This window comes from Aricia agestis, chromosome 1 (assembly GCF_905147365.1).
Source record: "Aricia agestis chromosome 1, ilAriAges1.1, whole genome shotgun sequence".
NCBI lineage: Eukaryota > Metazoa > Arthropoda > Insecta > Lepidoptera > Lycaenidae > Aricia > Aricia agestis.
Window position 1 is genome coordinate 20293368 of NC_056406.1, and position 25684 is coordinate 20319051.

The following is a 25684-nucleotide window of genomic DNA, read 5'->3' on the forward strand; positions in this document are numbered from 1 at the left end:
ACAACAGCTAAAGCTATTCCAGCAGATGGCGTTGTTAAGTAACACGAAGTCAATGAGTGTTTGCTATACCGAGCAAAGCTCGGTCATCCAGGTACTTGTATTTATATAGTGAAGAATGTTGGCTTCACTTCTGATAATATTATCTGCCTATAATAATGGGTTTCTAAGCTTAATCATCATAAGCATAACGTGTTAAAAAGCTTGAAAACTTAGGAAGATGAAAATGCTCTCAGAAAGTTATAATAAATAGGCAATAACTTGTCATCGAATAATTTATTCTTCTACACTCCCTACAAGAGATCACAGACTTACTTGTGTACTAACAAATTAAAAATGTCGAAGTATTAGTAATATACTTACTATATTTTAATACCTCTTCTGCATATGAAAGCTTAGAAAATACTTAAAGTTATTATGTTTACAGTAGTATACTATACAGTAGGTTACCTACATACTAATATAAGATTAAGGATAAATTATGACTCAGTGACAAAAGCTACTGCTACATTATTATTATAATTGTAGACATACAAAAATAGTGCTTCTTACAACTAAATAAATACTTAGGACCACTTTGGACGTGGACGTATTCTATCATCACAACATTAGTCTAACATTTTACAGGACCGTCTAAATCTAAACAATAATTTAAATCTATTTAAAACATTTTGCTCTACTCCAGAACTATACAAACCGAATTCATCGAAGTACACAAAGCGGTGAGCAGGTTAACAATGGTTAAACAATACTTAATTAATGATAAGTGATAACAAACTACATACTACAAATAATTATGATTAAATGTACACTCGTGGAACTATGTACAGGTAGCTTCAGGAAATTATCAGCTTAAATCAGGGTTGACTTTGGTTTGACACAAATAAGTTCTAAACAACAGAACCACAAACACCCTGAACGACAGTTTAAAGCCTCGTCGAGACGGAAGGTGGTCAGAAGTTGGCGAAGAGTTTGAGCTCGTCGGGGTCCAGGGAGCGGACCGCCTTCCAGTCGGTCTCGGGATACTCGTCGAAGTTCGATGTGTCGCCCTCATACGACACAGACGGGATGATCGGCGGCTGAAAAAATGAAAAAATGATGAAGAAAATGTTAAAACCCTTCAAAATTTGAATACTATAAGTACCATCGAATTCATATTCAAGTTGACAGACCTAGGTAATTTGGTCTGTTAATTGACAATTAAATGATAATTTTGATGCATGATAGAGAAAAATAATAGATATTAATTGATGTATCTGCTGGAGTCATCAAACTTTGACGACCAACCCCATCTGCCTCTAAATCAACTACTGTCATAGTAGGTACTATCAGAGAAGTTGATTCCTAGGCGGATGGCGGACCTAACTAATTTGGTCGCATAAGGTCAAAACCATCCGACGACAGCTAACATTAAATTGACATAAGCCGACCACATGACGTAAGTCCGTCAACTGCCTAGGAATCAATTTCCTCGATGGTGCATATTACGTGTAGACCCAAACTTTTTGTTCTCTCCCACTATAATAAATCTCTCCAAATAAATGCAATAGTAATTACAGCATAAAGTAACGTTACATACAAAGGTCTGTCAAGATAGAGTTGGAGAGTAAGATTTACACTGCAGTATCAAGCTTGTAAATATTATTTGTAAACTAGGTATCCCGGCAAACGTTTCTTTGCCATTTAAAGTATTTCGCCCGTATTATTTTATTAAAGTGACTAAATAAGTATTTTACCATGGCAACGTCCATCGCTATCCCGTCGCACAAACAATAGTCGCCGTCAGTCTCGCGTTGTAATAATTTACTATAATTTATTCAACAAATGCACTTATCAATATAAAAAGTACCCAGTAGCCGATTCTCAGACCCACTGAATATGCATACAAAATTTGGTTAAAATCAGTAAAGCCGTTTCGGAGGAGTACGCGGCCTAATATTGTAACACGAGAATTAAGGATGTAGATTGTAGGTATATCTTGACAAATGTACAGTAGGTATATCGCAAATCAATCTTCATTGCGACCCAGCAATAAAATATGTAAAATATTATGACCAAAACATCATGTTTATAGTGTCAAGTGTAACGGAAGTGGTCAATTATGTATAACTATAATTTGGCTCTATCAACTAGTAACAGCTCGACTAGACCGGTTTGAGTAACATTTCGATCTGAAGTGAACGTTGAGATGTAGATCAGAGGTTTATTGAGAAACTGCCGTGTGAGATTACATTTTAACTATTACTTGCGTTAGAACTGCAACATCAGTAACCGTCTACTGATGCAATAAACATAATATTGTATTATTAGTGCCCATAAGAGACAATCTTGTATATTAAGAGGTAATCTTGTTTATCAATTACTTCCTGCACAAAAGGAACTATATATCCATGAGTAGATGGAGGGTTTTGACTTTTGGGGAAAAAACTATTTGTTCAGGCTAGTCTTATCCCTTGGGAACTCTGAGCAAAGCTTAAGTCTATAGTATATATTTAAAAAGGTTTAAGTAAGTTAACGAGGTATCAGGTAACAGCCTAATAAACACAAATTACCTGCAATTTTTTCAAGAAAACGTCGGCCCAGTCTATGTGTTTGAACCATCTGTGCCGCTTCACGTCTTCCGAGCCACACTGAAAATGAAAATATACCAGATTAGCCATAATTTAAGAGAAAATATTCTCTTAGTACTGTTTATGTAATTAGAATAAAAGGGTAATTTGATCTGAAGACTCTAATCCTCAGATCAAATCTTATATCTTTAAACGAGCAATTCTTGTATATATATATATATTATATAATTGGAATCTCGGAATCGGCTCAAACGATTTTCATGAAATTTAGTATATAGGGGGTTTCGAGGGCGATAAATCGATCTAGCTTGGAATCATTTTTAGAAAATGTCATTTTATTCGTGTTTTATCGAATACCAAGCAAAGCTCGGTCAAATAGCTAGTTACCCTTTTATTGTGAAAGAGTTATTTTTGCTATAATTATAACCAATTTGGAAGTAAAACATTCATCAATAGCCAATAGCTGATACCAGACAATTTTTTTCGTATAAACAGATCCTGCTACATTGCCTACAAAATATAATCATATTTCCATACATTCCCATATAAAACGAACAAATTCATAACCCGATACTCACTGATCGTATTTATATTCGTACCTACTCGTATAAAAGCGTCTGATCAAAGACTGATGGTAAAAGTCAATAAACGTGTAGCAAATTGAATAAAACGTAATTTTATTGTGCGTAGAAAAAAATTGACGAATGAGGAGGAGAGTAATGATCATCAATCTTATCCATTAGAAAATGAAAGTCGCTGTAAATCATGATTTAAACTATAAATTAATTTATGGTTTCTTTATAAGTATCAATCATATTGCGCAAGATAATTAATAGGACATTATATGTATTACTGGACTGTGTTCACGTTAGATGGCAGCACCTGCACAAACAATTAACGAAAAGTTTTGTTCGACGTTTGACAACGTTTCAATATTCTGATATGACATGTAATATGACATGTAGACTGTAGTTAGTAAGTAGAAACGAACGTTTGCGCTAGTCTTACGGAATTCCGAATACGGGAAACGAATTCGGAAATCGAATACGGAAAACGTGCGTTTGCGGCCAGCCTAATGCTAAGTACTCACATACGGTTTTGCTCGATAGCTGTTTTACTCAGAGTTTTAATCCGAATCGAAGGAAATGACATATTTGACATATTTAATTCCATCGAGCCGGCTCGAAGCGAACCTTCGAGCTGCCAGTTTTGCGGTCCACACGGTGGTTAGGTATTGCTTGATTTGGAGTAAAACTATCGAGCAAAACCTTATGTGAATACTTAGCATTAGGAAGATGTACCTATGTAATATTATGTCCAACGTCAATGTTGGTTGTGATCTCCCGGCTCATTCGGCTAGCTAGAGCTGCTTAACATAACTCGACCAAGTTACGGTGTGTCTGCCTTTATTGATTAATTTCTCTGATAGTGCACAGCTAGCTTACATTGAGTAATTGTACCATCGAGGATATTGATTCCTAGGCAATTAACAACGTCATTTGGTCGGATCATAACAATTCAATGTTAATTGTGATATTCTGTCGGCTGGGTTTGACCATAGAGGAATAAATATGTTTGACGTAACGCGACCAAACTACGTAGGTCCCCCATCTGCCCAGGAATCAACTTCTCTGATAGTACCCACATAATAGTTATTTTATAATACAATACGCAATACAGCCAATGTGTACTTATGGCTTTATAGCATGGTAGATGCGATTATAGAAATTTATGTTCCACACGAGTTGTGATCGAAATGTGTACGCAGTCGTAACTCGTATACATCACGGGTGTGAGTATGTACGTCAATCAATGGAAGCCGTACCAGTAGAGTAAAATTAGATCTTGTTTATATTGGCTTAGACGACGTTCTCACTCCTCTATTGTTCAATAAAATACTTTTAATAAATATCACGCGACACCGAAAGCATTAATGCACGAAGTACTGGGTACCTGAATAACCTGGGTAACTGAATTTTCACTTCACCTTTCATACTTGAAAGATACGGACATTGATAGCAATAATAATTATTGTAGTGTATACTAGATGAAGCCCGCCACTCCGTTGCGCCAGAATTCGTTTATCTCGTGGAAATGTATGTTTCCCAGGATAAAAAGTATCATGTATCCCTTCCCTGGACTCAAAGTATTTCCTTACCAAATCTCAGAAAATCGGTTCAGCGGTTTGAGCGTGAAGAGGTAACAGACAGACAGACAAACACACTTTTGCAGTTATAATATTTTAGTATGATGATACAGTATAATGTAAACTATAAAGCATAATACTTGATTGATTAGTTCTCAGTTTTGATATCATAATAAGACAAAATTATCCGGGGTTCGCCGTTAACAGCAACCAATTGGACCCACAACAAACATATTATTATCTATTTCAAAATCGGCCAAGTGCGAGTCGGACTCGGGCACCAAGGGTTCCGTACCGTTTTAGAGAAAAAATAGGCCCTTAAAATTATTTTATTATTAATTATTAAAGTACACATACAATTGAGAGTTCTGTGAAAATTTCAACTGCCTACCTGTTGTCATTTTTGATATCGAGCAAAAAAGGCCAAAAAATCACGTTTGTTGTATAGGAGCCCCCCTTAAATAATAATTTTATTTTGTTTTCAGTATTTGTTGTTATAGCGGCAACAGATATACACAATTATTTTCAGAACTCTAGCTATAGCGGTTCTTGAAATATAGTCTGGAGACAGACAGACGGACAAACATCGAAGTCTCAGTAATAGGGTCCGTTTTTAACCTTTGGATACGGAACCCTAAAATCAGTAACAAAGATCAACATTTTATGTAACATGTTATAAGCCAAAGCTGTACCTACAGATCTAATGATTAATTTGTTATTATGTAACTGAAGTCGACGTTATATAACTTTACTGCAGGGCTTCCTAATATCAATTACCTAAACTTGTAATTTTTGACGTAATTTTTATACTTTACTAGATGACGCCCACAACGTTTATCGTGCAGGAACGGTACTGCATTTTTCTGTGACAAGAAATATCCTATGTCCTTTTCCGGGACTCAAGGTAGGGTAGGTATCTGCCTACCTTTCATCTAGTAATATAAGCGTGAAGACATTACAGACAGACAGATAGACAAACAGACACACTTTCGCGTTTATAATGTTAGTATGAATGGAATGACATGAAATGGAAAGCAACTACCGTCGCCCATGGACACTCGCAACATCAGATGAGCTGCAGGTGCGTTGCCGGCCTTTTAAGAGGGAATACGCTCTCTTCTTGAAGGTTTTCAGGTCGTATAGGTCCGGAAATACTGCTGGTGACAGTTTGTTCCAGAGTTTTACAGTGCGCGGCAGAAAGTTACGCGAAAAACGCACGGTGGAAGACTCACTCATGAAGGTGATAAGGATGGTACATTTCTCGCGGGGGGCGATGGTGAAAATTTACAGGAAGTATGATTCCGAAAAATTCCTCAGAGCACTCCCCGTTATATAACTGATAGAGGATGCAGAGTGAAGCTACATCTCGGCGTAATTCCAAGGGGTCCAGGCTGTTTAAAACACTATCTATGGCAGTCAACAATTCGAGCGGCCCTTCGTTGGATACGATCTTGAGGGAGCAGTTGGTATTTTGGCGCCCCTGCCCAGAGATGAGAACAATATTCCATATGAGGTCGAACCTACTCCTTGTAGAGTTGTAGGCGTTGGTCCGGACTGAAATACTGTCTCGCTCTGTTAAGAACACCAAGCTTCTTCGAGGCTAACTTGGCCTTACGCTCTAGATGATATCGGAACTGGACGTCGCTTGATATGTTTACGCCAAGTATTTCAATGCTGGGGGAGATTGTCAAAGAGGTGCCCTCAAAACGAGGATATACGACCATTGGTGACTTTTTAGTGGTGAACGCGCAGACTTGTGTCTTGGCGGGGTTGAATTGGACTAAGTTACGCCCCATTCAGAGACTTTCTCCAATGAATTCTCTATTTAAGACAGAAGTTCGTTTCGACTCTCAATGACATTTAGCCGAGAAATATGGGGGGAGCCGGTATATACAGCATCACCTGTACTATCATCCGCATAGCAATGAATGCCGTTGGCTTGTAACATGTCATTGATATGCAGTATGAACTACCCTATGGGTAGGCGATAGCATGTAGCACACAGCCCTGAGCTTAGCACAACTTAAATTTAAAAAAAAAACTGACGGACTTTAGGGACCAAATGGTTACCTTTGTTTATCTGTCGCTTTATCTATTTTTCCCCTAAAAAACCTTTCCTACAGTAGTCAACCTATTACCTAACCTAACCTAAACCCTTCCTACAGTTGTAGTCTTGCGAAGAATGTACCATCGAGGAAATTGATTCCTAGGCAGTTGATAGACCAACGTCATTTGGTCGGCTTATGTCAATTCAATGTAAATTGTGATATCTGTGCGCTGGGTTTGACGTAACGCGACCAAACTACGTAGGTCTCTCGTCTGCCTAGGAATCAACTTCACTGATAGTAATATCAGAGAAGTTGATTCATAAAATACAGATGACGGACCCACGGAATATGGTCGCGTTGTGTCAAACAAATCCAACAGATCACAGCTAACATTTAATTATTATAGACGTTGGTCCGTCAACTGCCTATTGATCAATTGCTTCGATGCCAGTACGATTAGGTGTTACGACGAATACAATGTGTAACAAAAATAAGTTTTATTTTTAGTTTAATAGATAAAGTGATAATACTTTAGGGGGTGTACGTGTTTCTTGTCGAGAGTTCACTGTGAAAGTAGCAGCGCTGAAAGACCAATTTTTTTTGACCATACAAAAGTGAAAAAAAAATTTGGTCTTTCAGCGCTGCTACTTTCACAGTGAACTCTCTACAAGGAACACGTACACCCCCTAAAGTATCATCACTTATTTTTGTTACACCCTGTATACTTTAAAAGTACTAGGCGAACATAAACCGCAAGATATTAAAAAGTTTTTCCTTAAGTAATTTCCCGTGAAGGAATGGAAAGCCAACAAAGAATCTTTAAGTAATTGAGTGGCGGCAGTGGACAGGACAGTGGACACCTGAGCGATGGCTTTCTAAACGACGTCGCAAAAAGCTCGGAGAAAACGGCCGATAGAAACTAATGCCGTGTGACATGGGAGGTATGTGGTAATGAGTTGCGGATAATTGTTGAGGGTATATTGAAAAACATATATTTATACTAATATACTGATCATGTACACCAGGGGCTATACTTGATCCGTGTACTACATTTTGTTAGATATAAAACTCCAGAAGCAGTCGGTTTCTGCGTACTATAGTATAGGGCATAAACATGTTTTGTGTTTTAGGTTTGAACTAACGTAATAGGCTATTTAAATAATCGACCAAGTGCGAGTCGGACTCGCACACGAAGGGTTCCGTACCACAATAAAGCAAAAATAGGCTGAAAATTGTGTTTTTTGTATGGGAGCCCCGAAGGGAGCCCCCTTCGATCACTAGTGATCGAAGGGAGCCCCCCTTAATTTTTTATTTTATTTTAAAATTATTATTAAATATTACACATATAATTAGGAACTTTGAGAAAAATTCAAGTAAGTACCAACCTGTTGTCATTATTGATATAGAGCAAAAAAGGCAAAATAAATCATCTTTGCTGTATGGGAGCCCCCCTTAAATAATAATTTTATTTTGATTTTATTCTTTGTTGTTATAGCGGCAACAGATATACATAATCTGTGAAAATTTCAACTCTCTAGCTATTACCGTTCTTGAGTTACAGCCTGGAGACAGACAGACAGACAGACAGACAGACAGACAGATGGACAGACGGACAAACAACGAAGTCTTAGTAATAGGGTCCCGTTTTTACTCTTTGGGTACGGAACCCTAAAAACGTTTGCCTAAAATTAAACGATCATTTCAACGATAACGATATATTGTATGTAAAAGTATTTCCATCACTCTACCGTAGTTAGATCACCTTCACAACCACCTAAAGGCTAAAACACCTAAATCACCTTAGAAAAGTTTTACATGTTACAGACAAAAGAATTGGACGTGGAAAGCGGAAAGATAATAATTGTGTTATGGAATAGGGGCGAGTAAACACGTCTAAATTTCTGGTAAAATTGTCACGCATTAGAAGTAGATTTATATATGGAGCAGTCTGGAGCACGGCCAACGCCAACAGTTACAACGAAAACGTGCAGTATTTTTCATTCAGATACGTCAAGAATGAAATATACGAACAAACTCTAGTATCGGTTTACTCGAGAAACCACAATAGTTTCTTGAGTACAATATACATATTTTACACAATAGCAAATCATTTTTGTCGTAACTTGGCAAACAATACCTATATTTCTGTCAAATAATCAAAATCCACGAACTCCGAAAGTTTAATTCGTATGAGTTATAATGTCGTGGGTATAGCGCGTATGAGACGTGGCCATTAAATATTGTATGTGGGACGTGATATTCTAATTTATCGAATTGGAACACGTCATATTTATAATAAACTTATGCATTAGGTATAGGTGTTATACTGACTGATAAGACAGGTGAATACACATTACACATGTAGAGCTTACACTAGTTCTAACATTTCACAAAAGTATAAAACGTTTGCTCTGCAATGTAAGCTCAATACATAGAGATCTCAAACGCGGATGAAGTCGCAACTCACAAGCAAACCCTAGTCTATGAATTAAAGCTCCTACTACTGAAATATTATGAAACTAATATTTACCTTCATATTCCCGAGCCTCTTCGTCCGGTCTTGGACCAGCAACTTCTTGATGATGTCCTTGGCGATGGGGTCCAGGTGTCGCGGCCAGTCTACTCTCCCGTTGAGAATCTTCTCGTAAATGCCAAAGGGGTTGTCGTCGTAGAAGGGCGGGTAGCCGACCAACATTTCATATATAAGCACACCTGAAAGAACACAATTTGTATGTTAGGGATTTTCCGCATAATTAAAGACATGAAAATATTATCTATATTCTATATCTACCTATATACTCGTACATAATATTATAAAACAAAGTCGCTTTTTTCCCTCATGTCCGTTTGTTCCCTTTAATCTTTAAAACTACGCAACGGATTTTGATGATTCTTTCGGTGTTAGATAGCCCATTTATCGAGGAAAGCTATAGGCTATATTTTATCACGCTAATACTAATAGGAGAATGTGGAAAAAACGCGGGAAATTATTTGAAAGGGCTTATCTCGCCAACTACTGGAGCAATTTTTATGTTATTTGGCACACATAAGAAGTAGACCGCGTGAAGGATCATATCATTTTTTCAGTGGCTATACATTTTATATCCGTGCGACGCCGGGGCGGGTCGCTAGTATAAAATTAATATTGTATTTGAGTGCGTAGCAAAAGGAAAATGAGTACGGTAGTACGCGATACCCAACCTCCAATGGATTCAAAACACAATCTGTTTAATATTAACTCGGTTTTACTCATTCGCTGCCCAATATTAGGTAGTGTTTACGCATAATTTGCTTTATAATATGCGCACACTGACTTATGTATTATACACCAGGCGATCTTGAGCCAAGAGTGCCACAATTTACAAACGAGTGCAAGCAACCATAATAAATTATATAAACACATTTATAGGTCTGGCACGGGCTGGGACGAATTGATAAATAAATCTAAATAAATAATTGCCGTGTAAATACTTTTCTCCACACGCTAGGGGCGCCTTCTCCCGCCGTGATCTCGATTCTCGCGTGACAATCCGCGTAGACGTAAACAAGAAGGGAAAAACAGCTAGTAAACAATTTTGAAAACTGCGATTTATGGGGCAGAATTCAGTGCTTGTGCTTTTGTAACGTTTTGGTATTTCACTTTTGAAACAAATAGTTTATTACTAGTTGACTAGGGCACATATTGTAAATTATAATTTGCTTTGCTGTTAGTATAATATTATGCTAAGAAGGTACTTGTGGATATTGTTGTATTAGGTACATTAAATTTAGTAATTTCTACGCGTATGTGCGTAGGTCTCACATTAAAAAAAAGTTATACTAGATGTATCGACCTTAAGCAATAAAATTGTGACCGATAAAACCCCTTTTTCCAGCGACAGTCAAACCTCGTTTCGTTTCTTGGTACTTAATTAACAGTTAAAGTATTTTCATTAGAATTTTAATTAATCTAAACATAAAAGTATTTTCATAAATCTACACGCGAAACCTTCACGAAACTCATTTCATGGTGTGAGTGGTATGACACGTGGAAAATTAACTAGAAAGCAATAATTTATTAGCTTTTTCCATAAAAAAACAGTTTTCTTTATTAAAAAGTAGGAACGTTTTAGAAAATTTGATGCACAAAATATTTTGACACGTTAGTTTTGTTTTGATTAACCGGCTTACGGTTAGCCGGTTAATCAAAACGAAAAGAATAGTCATTTAGAATTATTAGTTTAGGGCAGTTTTAAGTTTTGAAATATTTTTTATGTTAACAAAAAATAATTATTTTCGATTGCGAAAAAAATATGTTTTTAACCCATGAATAATTCAATAGCTAACCTTGACAAGGAAACAGTTTTTATGATTCATTATTGAAAATTGAGTCAGAACGATGACCTTTTCGCCCACAAGAGATGTTGCGATGTTGACTGAGTAAACTAGCCCACATGATGTTACTGTACCAAAAATCAATGATCCCAAACCTTGTGCACTCATAGGAGCATGTATAATTTCAAATATTAATATTATGATTTTAGTAAAGTCTATTTCCGATCCGTAAAAAATTGTGGATAACACAAAAAAATATTTTTTATAAACACTACAAACTAGGTGACCATTTCTGAAGCCTTTAATTTGGAATTAATTCATATGGCCACGGAATATAGACGGCCTTCTAACCATTCACATGATGATTTTGGACTCCATACTTCCCATGTAGTTGATTTGATACTTAATATTGATTTGATGGCTCTTATATTATAATAGCCATCTTAAAGCTTTAACTTGGCAACGTGTTAATGCAATATTATTCAACTTTAATATTATAACATGGATTCATTCCTATTATCAAGACTTTTCATAAAAGTCTATTGATACCTATTTGACTTTAGAAGTCATTTAAAATTAAACGTATCCTTAGTCCTTACCAAGTGCCCACCAGTCGACTGCTTTGTTGTGTCCTTTACTCTGTATAATTTCTGGTGCGAGGTACTCTGGTGTTCCACATAATGTCCAAGTGCGATCTGTCAGCTTCTTCGCGAAACCAAAATCTGTTATTTTCAAGTGGCCGTCTTTGGCTAGGAGCAAGTTTTCAGGCTTCAAATCTCTGTAGACGATACTTCGCGCGTGTAGGTACTCCAGGGCTGATACTATTTCTGCGGCATAGAAGTTACCTGAAAAAAAAATGCTTGATTAAATGATTAAATAAATAAATAAATAAAAAACTCTTTATTCAAACAAACAAAACAGATCAATTTACACACGTTACAAAAACAGAAATAGTTTGAATTGGCGGCCTTACTGCTGGAAGCAGTCTCTACCAGGCAACCATAAAATATAACTGAAAATATTTAAAATAAAAATAAGATAAGATACTATTAGTATATAAATAAATAAATATAATACACAAATAAATATAATAGATACTTTATACCGAATAAAATAAATACATAATATAAGTAATATAATAATATGAATCGAAGAAGAGGATAAATCGTAAGGGTTTAAGAGTTTGCAGCTAAATCTAAGTAATATTGTTTGAGTCTTTTTTTAAATTGATTAGTTAATTAAATAAAAGCACAGCTTTTTACTTTGTACTTTCAGCCTAAAACTACTTTGGTCTTCAAATTAAAGAACTTCATAGATGTTTTTGCTGTATTGTGTAGGTGTTAATACAAATAAATTTCGCTTTGTTTTAAAGTGGCAGTAGTAATTGGTACTACTAATATATATTCTGTGGTAGTAACATGTATCATACCAAAACTATGTAAATCTGGCTCATTCTCTACTAACAAGGGTTATAAACATGACAAAAATATACTCGTATAATATATATAAGCATAAGTAACTAAAATAGGTAAGTACTTATATACCAATCTTCAATCATTATTTTTTTGTTTCATAATCTTATTTACTTAACCATATAAAAAGAAGGCTCTGTATTTATTACATTTTATGTAAAATTCTTTAAAGCTTTATCACCACCGGTATTATGGTTTTTTAACGGAGTACGTCATAAATAACCAAAATTAGTTTTGTGATAAAGTCCTTTATTTAGAAAAAAACAAAAAAACAAAATTAAAATCTTTACATATTTTAAGTAATGGAATAGGTAATTATTAATTATTATAGTACCTACGTTAAGACCCGATAATTATATTATTGATGATAGGGTGTACACTGTACAGTGTACTACTTTGCATTTTTTTCTTTACCAAATTTTCAACTTGCACCATTCAAACTTCAAACAAATTCAGCCATCGCTATCCCGTCGCACAAACAATGGTCGCCGTCAGTCTGCAGTTGTAACAATTTACTATTATTTATTCAGCAAATGCACTTATTAATATAAAAAGTACCCAGTAGCCGATTCTCAGACCCACTGAATATGCATATAAAATTTGGTTAAAATCAGTAAAGCCGTTTCGGAGGAGTACGCGGCCTAACATTGTGACACGAGAATTTTATAAATAAGATATTGATTATTAATTATTATAATAATATGTATTATAATATGGGTAGAGGGTAGGTAATATAAAATTCATATTTTTCGGATTAAAAATTTTGTAAAAGTAACTGACAAAATATAAATAATTTCGATGATAATTTAAAAATATATCCCGAATTTATTTTCGTGTTCATAAAAGCAATGAAGATTGGCAGAGATTGCGATCATGGACGTCGAGATGCGTTGTCGTAATTATAATTTATTATTAGTGCTAGAGTCTCATGGAAAGTTATTGCGTTAGTATAATAATACCTCCAGACGATAAACTTATTGTTTTGAAAATAATAAAGTGGGCATATTATGTCCATGAATACAAAATAAATAAAAGGTCCTTGTTTGCTAATTGCTATGTCAAATGGAAAACAATGAATTAAAAGTATAAAATACAAAACTTTTTAAAAGCGTTAGGGCCTATTTCACCGCTTCCTGATAAGGTGCCGGATAGGTTATCCACAACTTATTTAACAGATGCTCCATACTCTATCCGTCCTCCGTGGTCCAGTGGTTTAGAGCGTGGCTCTTGACTCGGGGGTCGTGGGTTCGGTTCCCGCGTTGGAAACTTAATGTTGTTTCCAAGTTTCGTTAGGACAATGTAGGCTGATCACCTGATTGTCTGACAAGTAAGATGATCCATGCGTCGGATGGGCATGTAAAAAGTCGGCCCTGCGCCGTCGTGTCGGTCTTCCGTCCCTCTGGGTTATGAGAGTAAAAGGAATAGAGAGTGCTATTGTGTACTTGCGTACACACTTGAGCACTATAAAATCTCTCCTGCGTAACTGGCCTGGTTTCAATGAAACTGGCCACCGTCACCGAAACCGGTGTGGGAGTATTATACTCTATCTGTCAAGTTAAGTTGTGGATAGCCTATCCGACACATATCACTTATCACTATCAGGAAGTGGTGAAAATGGCCCTTAAGCCGGGTCCAGACGAGTGTAACGTGTAATGTAAGATTACGTGTAATTCAGCGTCAACAGTGTGGACGGCACACGAACTCAAACCGAATTGTTCAAACGAGCCTTTGTGCTCGCGTGAAAACCGACAGCCGATGGATAAACCCCGAGCGTTACATGTAGTGCTCTTAGTGCCGTCCACACGTAGAATTCGTGTTACACTACACGGTGAATTACATTACACGTTACACTCGTCTGGACCCGGCTTTAGAAACCTAAAGTTACAGGAGTTGATACTCTACATTTCGACCGTTCATCCGCATATTAAATGATGGATAGTCAATCTAAAATCAAAAAATATAGAGTAGGGCAAGTGACTATTAGCGAAACATAGCGGTAGACTTTTGCATGTTAATGTTCGTAGGCGGTCCTGCCATCGTGTATGGTGTTGGGTCGTTGTATGATGTCACCGTTGTATGTCAACCAAATTAAGACGCGCCGACGGCGTATGACTATGAATGATTTATTGATCAATGCAAAATATGTCAGAGAGTCATTGGAACTAGTGGCAACTAGTGTCATGTGGCTTGTCTATGTTGGCCCATGACGGATTACGAAGGGGTAGAGAGTAGTATTTGTATATTACGATTGCTGGTGAATACTGACCAACCGAGCAGCCTCGCGAGGCTCGGGCCGCGGCACTCTCGAGCGAGGCAGCGCGTACGTTGGCCTCGGGCGAGGCACGTCTTGACTGACCGAGGATTTGCCTCACGAGGCAGCCTCGCGAAGCTATTCGCTCAATCAGTACGTGGCTATAGACTTCGATTGTGCAATGTGCATGCTTCTTGTATAATAGAAGCAGCTTAGCTTGACAAGAGGATATTTTACTTCTCGTTTAGAAAATTAATTTAAATAAAAAAATACGTGTGGAACCTGGAGACTGCCGCGGTAAAGCTGGGGAAATAGCATACTTTATCAACACTAGCTATTTGACCGAGCTTTGCTCGGTATTCGATAAACACGAATAAAATGACATTTTCTGAAAATGATTCCTAGCTAGATCGATTTATCGCCTCCGAAACCCCCTAATATACTAAATTTCATGAAAATCATTGGAGCCTATTCCGAGATTCCAATTATATATATATACAAGAATTGCTCGTTTAAAGATATAAGATAATAATATGCAATTATAATTCATACTCGCACGTACACAAACACCGTGCCGAGGTCTGGCAACGCTGCACGGAGTGGGGTTTGTAAGGTTTTCTCGTAATGATTTCTTAGGTTTACGCGAGTATCACTCATTATATTACAAGGTTCAAACACTTACAGATTTTGTCGCGGAGCACTTTGATTAATCCCGACGTTTCGGCTACTTTACAAAAACTTTACGCTGTAAAGCCGAAACGTCGGGATTAATCAAAGTGCTCCGCGACAAAATCTGTAAGTGTTTGAACCTTGTAATATAAAGGTTTTCTCGTTACGGAATTTCTTGATTCGGTCTCCGCGCTCAAATTCCGCAATGAAAGCTATACAACAGCTTAAAAAATTCCTTAACTTTTTCTTTGGGGAACGTTCTAGACCATCTGCTATGACTATAGCTTTATAAAACTAGAATAATAATATTATTAACTTTTAAATTAAATTATAATAAACGGAGTGAAAGTGTTAATCTATGGCATCTAGTGCAACTGGTAATATAAGTCGTCGTTACCCCAAATTGGCTGACCTTTCCATCACAACAGAATCATAACGGTTCCGTGATAACTGGTCCAGTATTTTGATATTATAACATTTGATTATAAATCTACCAGAACCTGCAAGAACCTTCTGCCGATTTTTTTTTATATAATATACAGGGTGTAACAAAAATAAGTGATAATACTTTAGGGTGTGTATGTGTTCCTTGTAGAGATTTCACTGTGAAAGTAGCAGCGCTGAAAGACCAAAATTTTTTTTAACTTTTGTATGGGGAAACTCGTGACGCTCGGGCCCTTGCCCATACAAAAGTGAAAAAAAAAATCGTCTTTCAGCGCTGCTACTTTCACAGTGAACTCTCTACAAGGAACACATACACACTCTAAAGTATTATCACTTATTTTTGTTACACCCTGTATACTTAATACATTTTCCTGCATAAACTCTAGATGCCGACCTTTCCCAGTAGCCCTAGTACGGATACCACTGGAAATGCGAAAGTATAGACAAACTGTGGACATAAACTAAAGGTGCTGTTCCGATCTTTACCGCGGTCAATCGCGACCGACAAAAATTCAATCAAAATGCCACTTTATGATAGACTATAGTATATGTCATAGAGTAGGATATAATTTGAATTTTTAGGACTATAGTCTGTCATAAAGTGGCATGTTAATAGAATTTTTGGGAACGAAAAAAGATCGGAACGCTACCTTAAGTTTATCTCCACAGTTTGTCCATACTTTCGCATTTCTACTGGTGGCCGTGCTAGTGCTACTGGACGCTATATTTAAAGTCGATAGCGCGGTTTACGAGTGAAGAGGTAACAAGACAGACACAGTTCCGCCTTCATAATTATAGCACAAATGCAAAGTGGGAAATTTGGGAAAAATAAAGTGAAGTAAACAGAAATATGTAACCGAAGCATGACGATGGCGAGCAAAGTTTATTTGAACAAACTTCCGTTTAAATAACTCGTACGGATGTTTTTAAATAAAGAGTTTGCTTTGTTATTTCCTAAACTATCTACGAATTACACGTGTAAAGTTGCATATTTTACTACTAACTACAAAGTAAGAAACTTTGTATGTTCCTCTAGTTATGAGTTATAGCATACATATTATACAATTCTCGTTTCTCCAAATAAAACTAAACTTAGAAAAAATTACTGAGCTAAGCAAAGTAGTAAATACCTATATAATTAGAAATAAATATAAAATGTTTACTTAAATAGGTTTTAGATAAAAACTTCATCGCTCTACTATATCTAGTAAGACAATTCAATAATTATTGATATGATAGCGTGCTATGACAGTAAGTACATACCTGTATAAAAAATTACCTAACGATGGCAAATTTCGGAAAAAGAGCTACAAAGCGATTTTAAGTGAAATAACAAACAAACGATTAGCAATTAAAAATTATTATGAAAGTAGCTCTAAATTACTTGCTCATGAAAAATATGTTTGTAGAAGTTTCTTGTAACTCGAAAACTTTTTCCGTGACTCAAACTTCGTGACTAGCTGCAATATGACGAAAATTCTAAGAAATAAGGGAGAAAAACTTGGATCGGATCCAAACAAGTTAACGACCTAATAAGTGTTTTAGTTCCGTCGCCCACGGCCACTTGATGACAACTGAATTAGGGGCTTGGACTCTTGGGGATCCCTTCATAAATGTCAGCCTCAATTAAAATATTGATATTCAACAGTTCAAAAAATTTAAGAATTGCCCATACTGTATGAATGAGTGATCGGTATTCTTAAAATATGTATATTACGTATAGTGTGATTGTGTGTGTGAATATGTAAATAATATATATTAGGATATGATTGTACGGCGTGCATCTGTTGTCTGATTGCCATAACACAAGTTTTTACTTAGCATGGGATTAGACGACGTGATGTACGCTACCTAGCTTTTATACATAGTATATTATTGTATGCTTAATAAAGAATTTGAATTTGAATGCGAAAACCATCAGTTAGGTTTATAATATAAACCTATGTTGCTTTTACCTCTATACATAATATTATAACTAGATGACGCCCTCAACTCCGTTGCGCCAAAATTAGAGCAAAATGTATCCATGTCCTTTCCCGAGACTCGAAGTATCTCCACACCTTTCAGCAAAATCAGATCAGTGAAGTATGGAAGTAACCCGTAAGAAAGGAAAACATAGCTTACTTATTATTTACGCGATTACTTTAAACAAGGCTCATGAAAAACTCAAGGCTAGGTTTTTATGTTCCCGCTTATAATAGTTTATTCGACTAATCCCTCGGCTGAGTCATAATAGTATTGGATGTAGATAAAAAATTCGTAACTGCAGTGACCTTTGAATAAATTGGCGATAAACATTCACGCAATTAGAACAATATTCGAAACAGAGTACTTAACATAAAATCATCAATCATATATTTTAACACGAGCTTTATATAAGTATTATTATATACAAACTTTCATCCCCTATTTTAATCCTTTGGGTTGGAATTTATCAAAATCCTTTCTTAGCGGATGCCTACGTCATAACATCTACCTGCATGCCAAATTTCAGCCAGATCCATCCAGTGGTTTGGGCTCTGCGTTGATAAATCACCATGTCAGTCAGTCACCTTTGAGTTTTATATGTATAGATAATATAAATAAGGAAATTCATGCTATTTTATTGGAGCTTGTTTAGGCCTCAGTAAAATAGGTCAAATATTATAAGAAATAGGAAATCTCCATCCAAATAATTCCCAAAATTACAATATCTAATGGTGCTGTAAGGTGACTAAGATATATTCAAACAGCTGAGGAGATTAAAAATTTAAGAATACGGAACCCAAAACTTCATATAATAAAGATAAGTAAATTAGTCGGAACGACCTCTCGCGAAAAGATTTAGAAGATCAGTGAACATTGCGGATATCATGAATCAACTCCTGATTTAAAAATACTCGTTTACGTAATGTAATAAAAAGACACCGATACAGAATTCAACCGCAGAGCGGAGGAGGCGTCGGGGTGTCTGCCGTCTGGTAACTCCACACTCCTGGATGTTTAGAAAATTATAAGCCAAACATTATGATCTCATTAGACTTTATAACTCTCATAAACATTATGGATAACTAATTGTTTAGGGAAAACTAGTAGCTGATAGAAAATAAGTAAAAGAAGATAACAGCTTTAGGTACCATAGATATCAGAAACAAATGGTTTTATATCTAAGTGAGGTACCAATATGGTACGTTGAGTCTCTATAATATATATTTTTGCGTTAAAACAAAATATATTTCATTATACTTTATATTGGAATGAAATCGAAAAAAAATACGTAAAACTAATTTACAAATTTCAATCACAAAATGCAATTCATACCACAGCTGAAGTGTTTCAAGTCTCAATAAAATATCTTTAAAAGTAGAAGCCATCGAACTACATAAGTATAATAAAAGTCAAAACAAGGGTAAAGTTCATTCAATATCAAAACCTCTGGATTTAGAACTGACTAATTGATAGTACACGCATCTTGAGATGCGTCTAGAGAGCAGTCTACAAAATATGCTTTGACCAAATGAGAGGCTTAATGGTTTACAAATTGTAAATTATATTATTGAATATGGATTGAAACAGAGTGCAGTCTGGTGTACGATATTAAACAGTTTATCTCATGAATCCTGCGAGACGCGTCATTGACCGCGAGTCCGCCGTCCTTTATCTACAAATAATATATCGCCGAACAAATCGCCTAGAACTTCTGCAATTTATATATTATACACTTCGGCATAATTATTTGAAGACCTACTCGTAAGTATTTTGCTACTCCTTCCCTATATTAATCCTCCTGGTAATTATTATTTTGTGGGTACGCCTAATTAAAGTGTTTATTAACTATTTTTAATAAGTTCAAAATTAAGAATTAGTTATAAATAATAACAATTTGATTATTCAACTAGCAGCTTTAGATGTTCATTTTTACTCTGAAAGAAAAGTACCGCAAAGCTTACTGGACATTACAGATTTGAAGATTAGCGACTATTTGCGTTGGAACTGAAAAAAAAAACTGTTTTCACTCTGATCTTTACCATACTACGGCGGGGTGGACATTTGCCAAAGCTTGTCCAGTCACAAGTAACGCATCAGAACATTTCGCATGACGTAAGCGAAACTTTTAAGTATCTAGATTTTAGAATACCCCTGGATTTTGCCTGAAATAACAGAAGTTTCTGTAATGTCCCCTGTCAGACGGGACAGGAATTAAGACGGATAGTGTATTTTTTAATTCCCAGAAATAACAGAACATGATTTGGAAACATAATTTATCGATGGCATCAAAACGAAACGTCTGACCTAAATCACGCGATAACTGATCAAAGAAAAATATGTTAAAGCATAATATTGTGGAAGATAACTGATAAAAGGAGGTTATAATATATTAAAAGGCTTTTTGGCAAGTTCCCAACGTTCATAAGTGTAACCCTACCCTTTCTTTATATTTTTGTTAACGCAGTACCTTTGTCCTTTAACTATTTAACTACTACAAATGACAATATAATTTATACTACCTAAAAGGCGAGCTTTGTGAGGGCTCGCGTCGTCACACCTTGACTGACTAATGATAACACATCTACATTTAAATAAAAATTACTAGGTTAAAGCACAAATCCATAGGCGTGATAGTTTTCCGTAAAGTGTACCACAAAATCGTTTTTAAATTAAAAAAAATTTAAGTTAAAAAAAAAATATACGTGGGAGAGCCATGCTTCGGCATGAATGGGCCGGCTCGACCGGAGAAATACCACGTTCTCACAGAAAACCGGCGTGAAACAGCGCTTACGCTGTGTTTCGCCGAGTGAGTGAGTTTACCGGAGGCCTAATTCCCTTCCCTATCCTCCCCTATTCTCTTCCCTTCCCATCCCTACCCTCCCCTATTACCCTATTCCCTCTTAAAAGGCCGGCAACGCACCTGCAGCTCTTCTGATGCTGCGAGTGTCCATGGGCGACGGAAGTTGCTTTCCATCAGGTGACCCGTTTGCTCGTTTGCCCCCTTTTTCTTTCATAAAAAAAAATTTAAAGATTGTGGGATATACTAGGGCTCGCTTCGCTCGCCCTGATTAAAACGAATGTTACAATTATTAACCAAATCTGCAACTAAACGTTAAATTCGTGTTGATATTTTGTTATGCAGTATGCTAAGTATTTAACCTTGAAGTAGTTGCTAATGCTGATTAAACTATTACATTATTAAAATTCTGGCCCTCATCCAATCTATCATTAATAAGATAAATCATGCAATTTGTTACAATTATTAGATACATTTTAAAAAGTAAACTGATTACAATCATCGTTCAATTCAGAAGTAACTAAAGAGTCATTAATTATAATATCGTTACAAATAACGCAACCACGTTTTACAACAGGCTCACTGGCGTACCTAAATATTTTAGAACGGTTTAGCCTTGCTGATTCAGAGTTCGCCCTGAAAGTGATTCATGTTACGTATTACGATATCGCTTGCAAAGTCCACGTAATTAATACCCGTCTAGAGCCTCGTATAAGTCAAATGTAGATAGATTTATGTGGGAACCTGATATTCTGAGAGAAAGTTTCCTCTATGGTACCAAAAGTAAGTACATTGTCTCAAATGTAACTTTTACTCACCAATGCTGTTGCTGAACCGACCGGCGTTCCTTAGGTAGGAGAAGAGTTCTCCGCCGCAGACGTAGTCGAACAACATGTAGAGGCAGGAGTCGTCGTGGGTCCACCATCGGCTGCCGACAATATAGAGATGGTGGATAATATTAGAACATGAGTTTTCTCTCATGGCGTAACAATTTATTGTGGAAGTTTTATACAGTTTTAAAAGTTTTCCATCCTTGAATATCAGTAGATGGTGATGAGAAGTTTCGTGTAAACATGTTTAGATATGTACAATTTCATTATCATACAACAATTGCAACTTTTTTAGTGTTTTAACGCAAAAACATTATGAAGATGGAAAATTTTTTGTTAAACAAAAAATGATTTCAAATGCACTTAAGTACTCAGACGCAATTTTCGCGCTGTTTTGTAATGTAGTATAGTTTCATATGTTTACACCGGCGGTGCTTGTTAAATTACACTTTCCGAATTATTGGCTAGCTGCCATTATTTTGGCTTTCCAATTACGTCACCTGCGTGCACTTTATTTATTTGAATTTTCTCTGCCTAGCCGTCAAATCCGGCCTCATTATGAGAGGGTCATTAGAAATCTCGCTGATTATGAGTGACCTGCTAAAATCTAATGACGATTTTCTTAATTTCTGGTTTTCTCATGAAGAAAAGCTATGTTATACTTTTCCTCTTTCAAGTAACGAATATAAATTTTATACTTACAGATTGACTATAAAGGGATGATTAATTTCTGCTAGAATACTTTTCTCGTTCATGACGTGATCGACTTGTTTCAGTCGGATGACATCAGCCATGGACAAAATTTTCATCGCCAAGTACTCGTCTGCGGCTTTGTCTCGACACAGGCAGACGCGACCGAATGTGCCAGTACCTACGACAAATAAATATTATTAATACACAAATTCGAGAGATCAGCACCTGCAAGAGTCACTCATTAGTTAATTGCTATCTGCGCGCTGCACGAATTGTCTAATGGATCCTTAGTCACAGCTCTGTTGATATTATTAGATATTCTGGAAGTTTCTGCTGTTAAACTAATGGAGACACCTAGTGTATTCGAAGTAATGACAAAAGTCTTCCCACGTTCTAACAATAATAATTTAGGTACTATTGCCACTAATTGTTATTTATTATGTTGATACCTAAGAACATCTTATAATATACAAGCAAATTGAAGAAGCTCGAACGTTTTAGACTGATAACATGTTTGATAGGATAAATGAGATGAATCAAAACATTGTTCAAGGGTGTTACTGGAACCGACTTCAAGGAACGCATAATATTTGTGAATCACGGGTGGAATCCCAGTTACGTTGGAAAATATTTACAAATAAAATACGATAAACATGCGAATTACAGGAACAGCACATTAAATTCGCGGTTGTTTGTTGTTGACAAAATAAAACTCATAGAAAATTCGGATAAACTCGATTGAAAAAAGAAAGTGTTTTCATATCAAAGAACAGCTTCTTTACACTTATTTCTAGTTCTAGTAGCCTAGAACTAGAAATAAGTGATATAGTGAATACTGGAGAAAAGTTACAACATATTTGATTTTATAGAGTCTACAAAGAGCCTGTTAAAAATATTATGTACCTACTTTACAAATTCTTAAACTTTTTTCGAAATTCATCACGCAGCATATCTACGGAAAACTGTACAAAAGAAATTGGCAGAAATAGATCGAACCGTGGTCAATGAAATAAATATAAATACCACCAACATTTTTTATCTTCCATTTGTGCATGATTCACCCAACACTATATCTCATCAGTCTGACCGCTGACGGCGGTGCTGGAATAAATATTATATCATCGCAAGCTCGCGCGCTTTCGACATTTTCTCTCCCACAGATGATTATAAACATTGCCTGTGACTGTATGTCAACACGTGCGTTTGTACTGGATTCACTATTAGCAGCCAATTTATCAGCGGAGCGGTCTAAGTACTTTTGAATTAAATTATAAGCACGCTTACTAATGTTTTCTAATACTTGAATTTTTGCAAGCTATTTATGCTATCAGTTATCACTTAATCTGTTTTATACTTTTCAAAAGTTCAGCGACATAGAAATAATTCACAATTTATCTAACAAGTAGATAATGCTAAAACATAATTTAAATTATCCGTTATGCAGGCTGGACTTAATAGCTAAAGCCATAAGAATTAAGTACTTGTATGATGACTTCTTCACCTCAAAATAATCTTTTCAGCGGTCTTAATTCCTCTCTCAAAGTTGTCAGCCAAACGTATGTTATGTTAGGAAAAGATAAATCATAATTAACCGGGAGCTCATAGGTCTGCGATGAAATTTACGTAATATCAGTTAAATTGAGCGCCCGTGACGTCACAGTTTCCCAACTCCCACTGTAATTCGTTCAGCGCGGTTCTTGCGCAAGGTGGACTGGAGTTTACATTTATTTTGATTTGCGCCAAGTACCAACGTCAACACTAAAGGACACTGAGAAACGTTGAATGGTACTCAAATGGTTTTAAATTTTAATGATTTTTTACTTTTAGTAAAAAAATTGACATGAAATGTATGGCTTGCTGCATAAAATTCCCTCGCGTGTAGGGAAATACAAGTCAAGTGAAATGTAAAAACAATTTTTAAAATGCCAGTTACGATCAGATTAACAATACGCTATAAACAGTTACAAGTTACAACACAATCGACATGTTGTGCAATTACATAATTAAAGGTTACCCGCGAATCAATTTGTAAACCTTGCGTAACGTGGGTCTTCGCTCTTGAACGAAAGTGTTTTATTAGCTTAGCGGTTGTGGACGGAAATCGTAAAGCGTCGTCCATCTCCCTCTCCGGAAAGGAAACGAGAGGGAGGGAAATATAAACTAAGTTTTCCGTTAACCTCGCCGGGACCAGTTCGGCCACTTTCACTGATGCGCATAACGCACGTTGTGACGACAATGATGACTCCGGGGCAGGAGTTCGAGTTCCGTCAGTAGTCGCACTTATTAAACCACTATCTATATTCAATTGCTTAGAAAGTTCATCTATTAATATAATTTTTGAAGCTATTTTTAAAGCAAAAGTTTCTATAAAGTTTAGTATCACATAATAAGTACATCCCCGGAATTTTGTTCTCGCATGTGCAGTTTTGGGAATAAGTATCATGAAATATGTATAATAGAGTAGAGAAAAGACACCTATGAAATATTGTTCATTACATGAGATTGTAATTTGCTAATGCAAACTTTTCATCTCTTTATTTTAACCTCCAACAACAAAATTATGGCTGCCATACACGCTAGGGTTTATCGGAGAGGTCCACCTGTGCAGGTATGCTTGCGCTGGTAGACCGGAATGTGTGTACGTGTACGACGTGCAGTTTTTTGGACCTGCGCAAGCGACCGGCGCAAAATCGAAAATCAATTTATTCGAGTGATACCTGCCCAGGCATAACTGCACAGGTGACCTCGCCGCCGGTAGACCGCAGCGTGTATGGCTTACATTAGATTTCAATTTTCAATACTATCTGACGGACGGCGGAATAGGCATGCTCTAAATTTTTTTTTCACATTAAAATGACATCAGAAATAGTTTTTAAATATTTCTTTTGTTGTGAATCTATTCTTAGGAGACAATAATTTAGTGTCGCTGTAAAGCAGACAAAAATTACAGGCGCGTGGTTCGTGTGCGAAGATAACCTCGCTGTATCAAAATCACGGCAGACTGCCACCGTAATAATGATGCGGATACAAGCCATGTTTACGTTCTACATAATGTCATAATTAACGTATTAAAATAAATTAATTATTATAATTATCCCAGCTATAATTTACAATGTAATAGTGGTGATACTTTCAAGCACCAAGAATGGATGTTTACAGTTTGATAGGCAAACGGCTAAGTTGTTTTTGTCGATTGTAGAATTTTCAGTAACTTGCGTTGATAATCTCTAGTTATTACTGTTTTTTTACTAAATAAAATAAGAGGGCAAACGAGCCCGTGGACACTCGCAACATCAGAAGAGAACTCTACAATTTTAACCCTAAGCTTATTTTTTTTACGTCCGTGCCTAAGCTACGGTACTTGATTTCTCTACTTCAGTGTTTCCCAACCTGTGGTTAGCGGACCCCTGGGGGTATTTGTTTGGGGGTTCACGTTGTCATCTCTGGACCATACGTCATCCGATTTTTTGCTGTTTTTTTTATTA

The 25684-nt window shown here is 36.2% G+C and overlaps 1 protein-coding gene across 1 annotated transcript in view; it reads right to left on the bottom strand.

The window, feature by feature from the left end:
• Positions 1-258: 258 nt before the first annotated feature.
• LOC121733582 (cAMP-dependent protein kinase catalytic subunit 3) overlaps positions 259-25684 on the bottom strand; it is a 36878-nt gene continuing 11452 nt past the window's right edge. Inside the window, exons 2-7 of the mRNA XM_042123881.1 lie at positions 22209-22377; positions 21495-21604; positions 11675-11920; positions 9292-9473; positions 2550-2627; positions 259-1076 (exon numbers count right to left, since the gene is read on the bottom strand). Coding sequence (XP_041979815.1) covers positions 951-1076; positions 2550-2627; positions 9292-9473; positions 11675-11920; positions 21495-21604; positions 22209-22377 — 911 coding nt within the window. The 3' untranslated portion in view covers positions 259-950. The remainder of the gene's footprint in view (positions 1077-2549; positions 2628-9291; positions 9474-11674; positions 11921-21494; positions 21605-22208; positions 22378-25684) is intronic.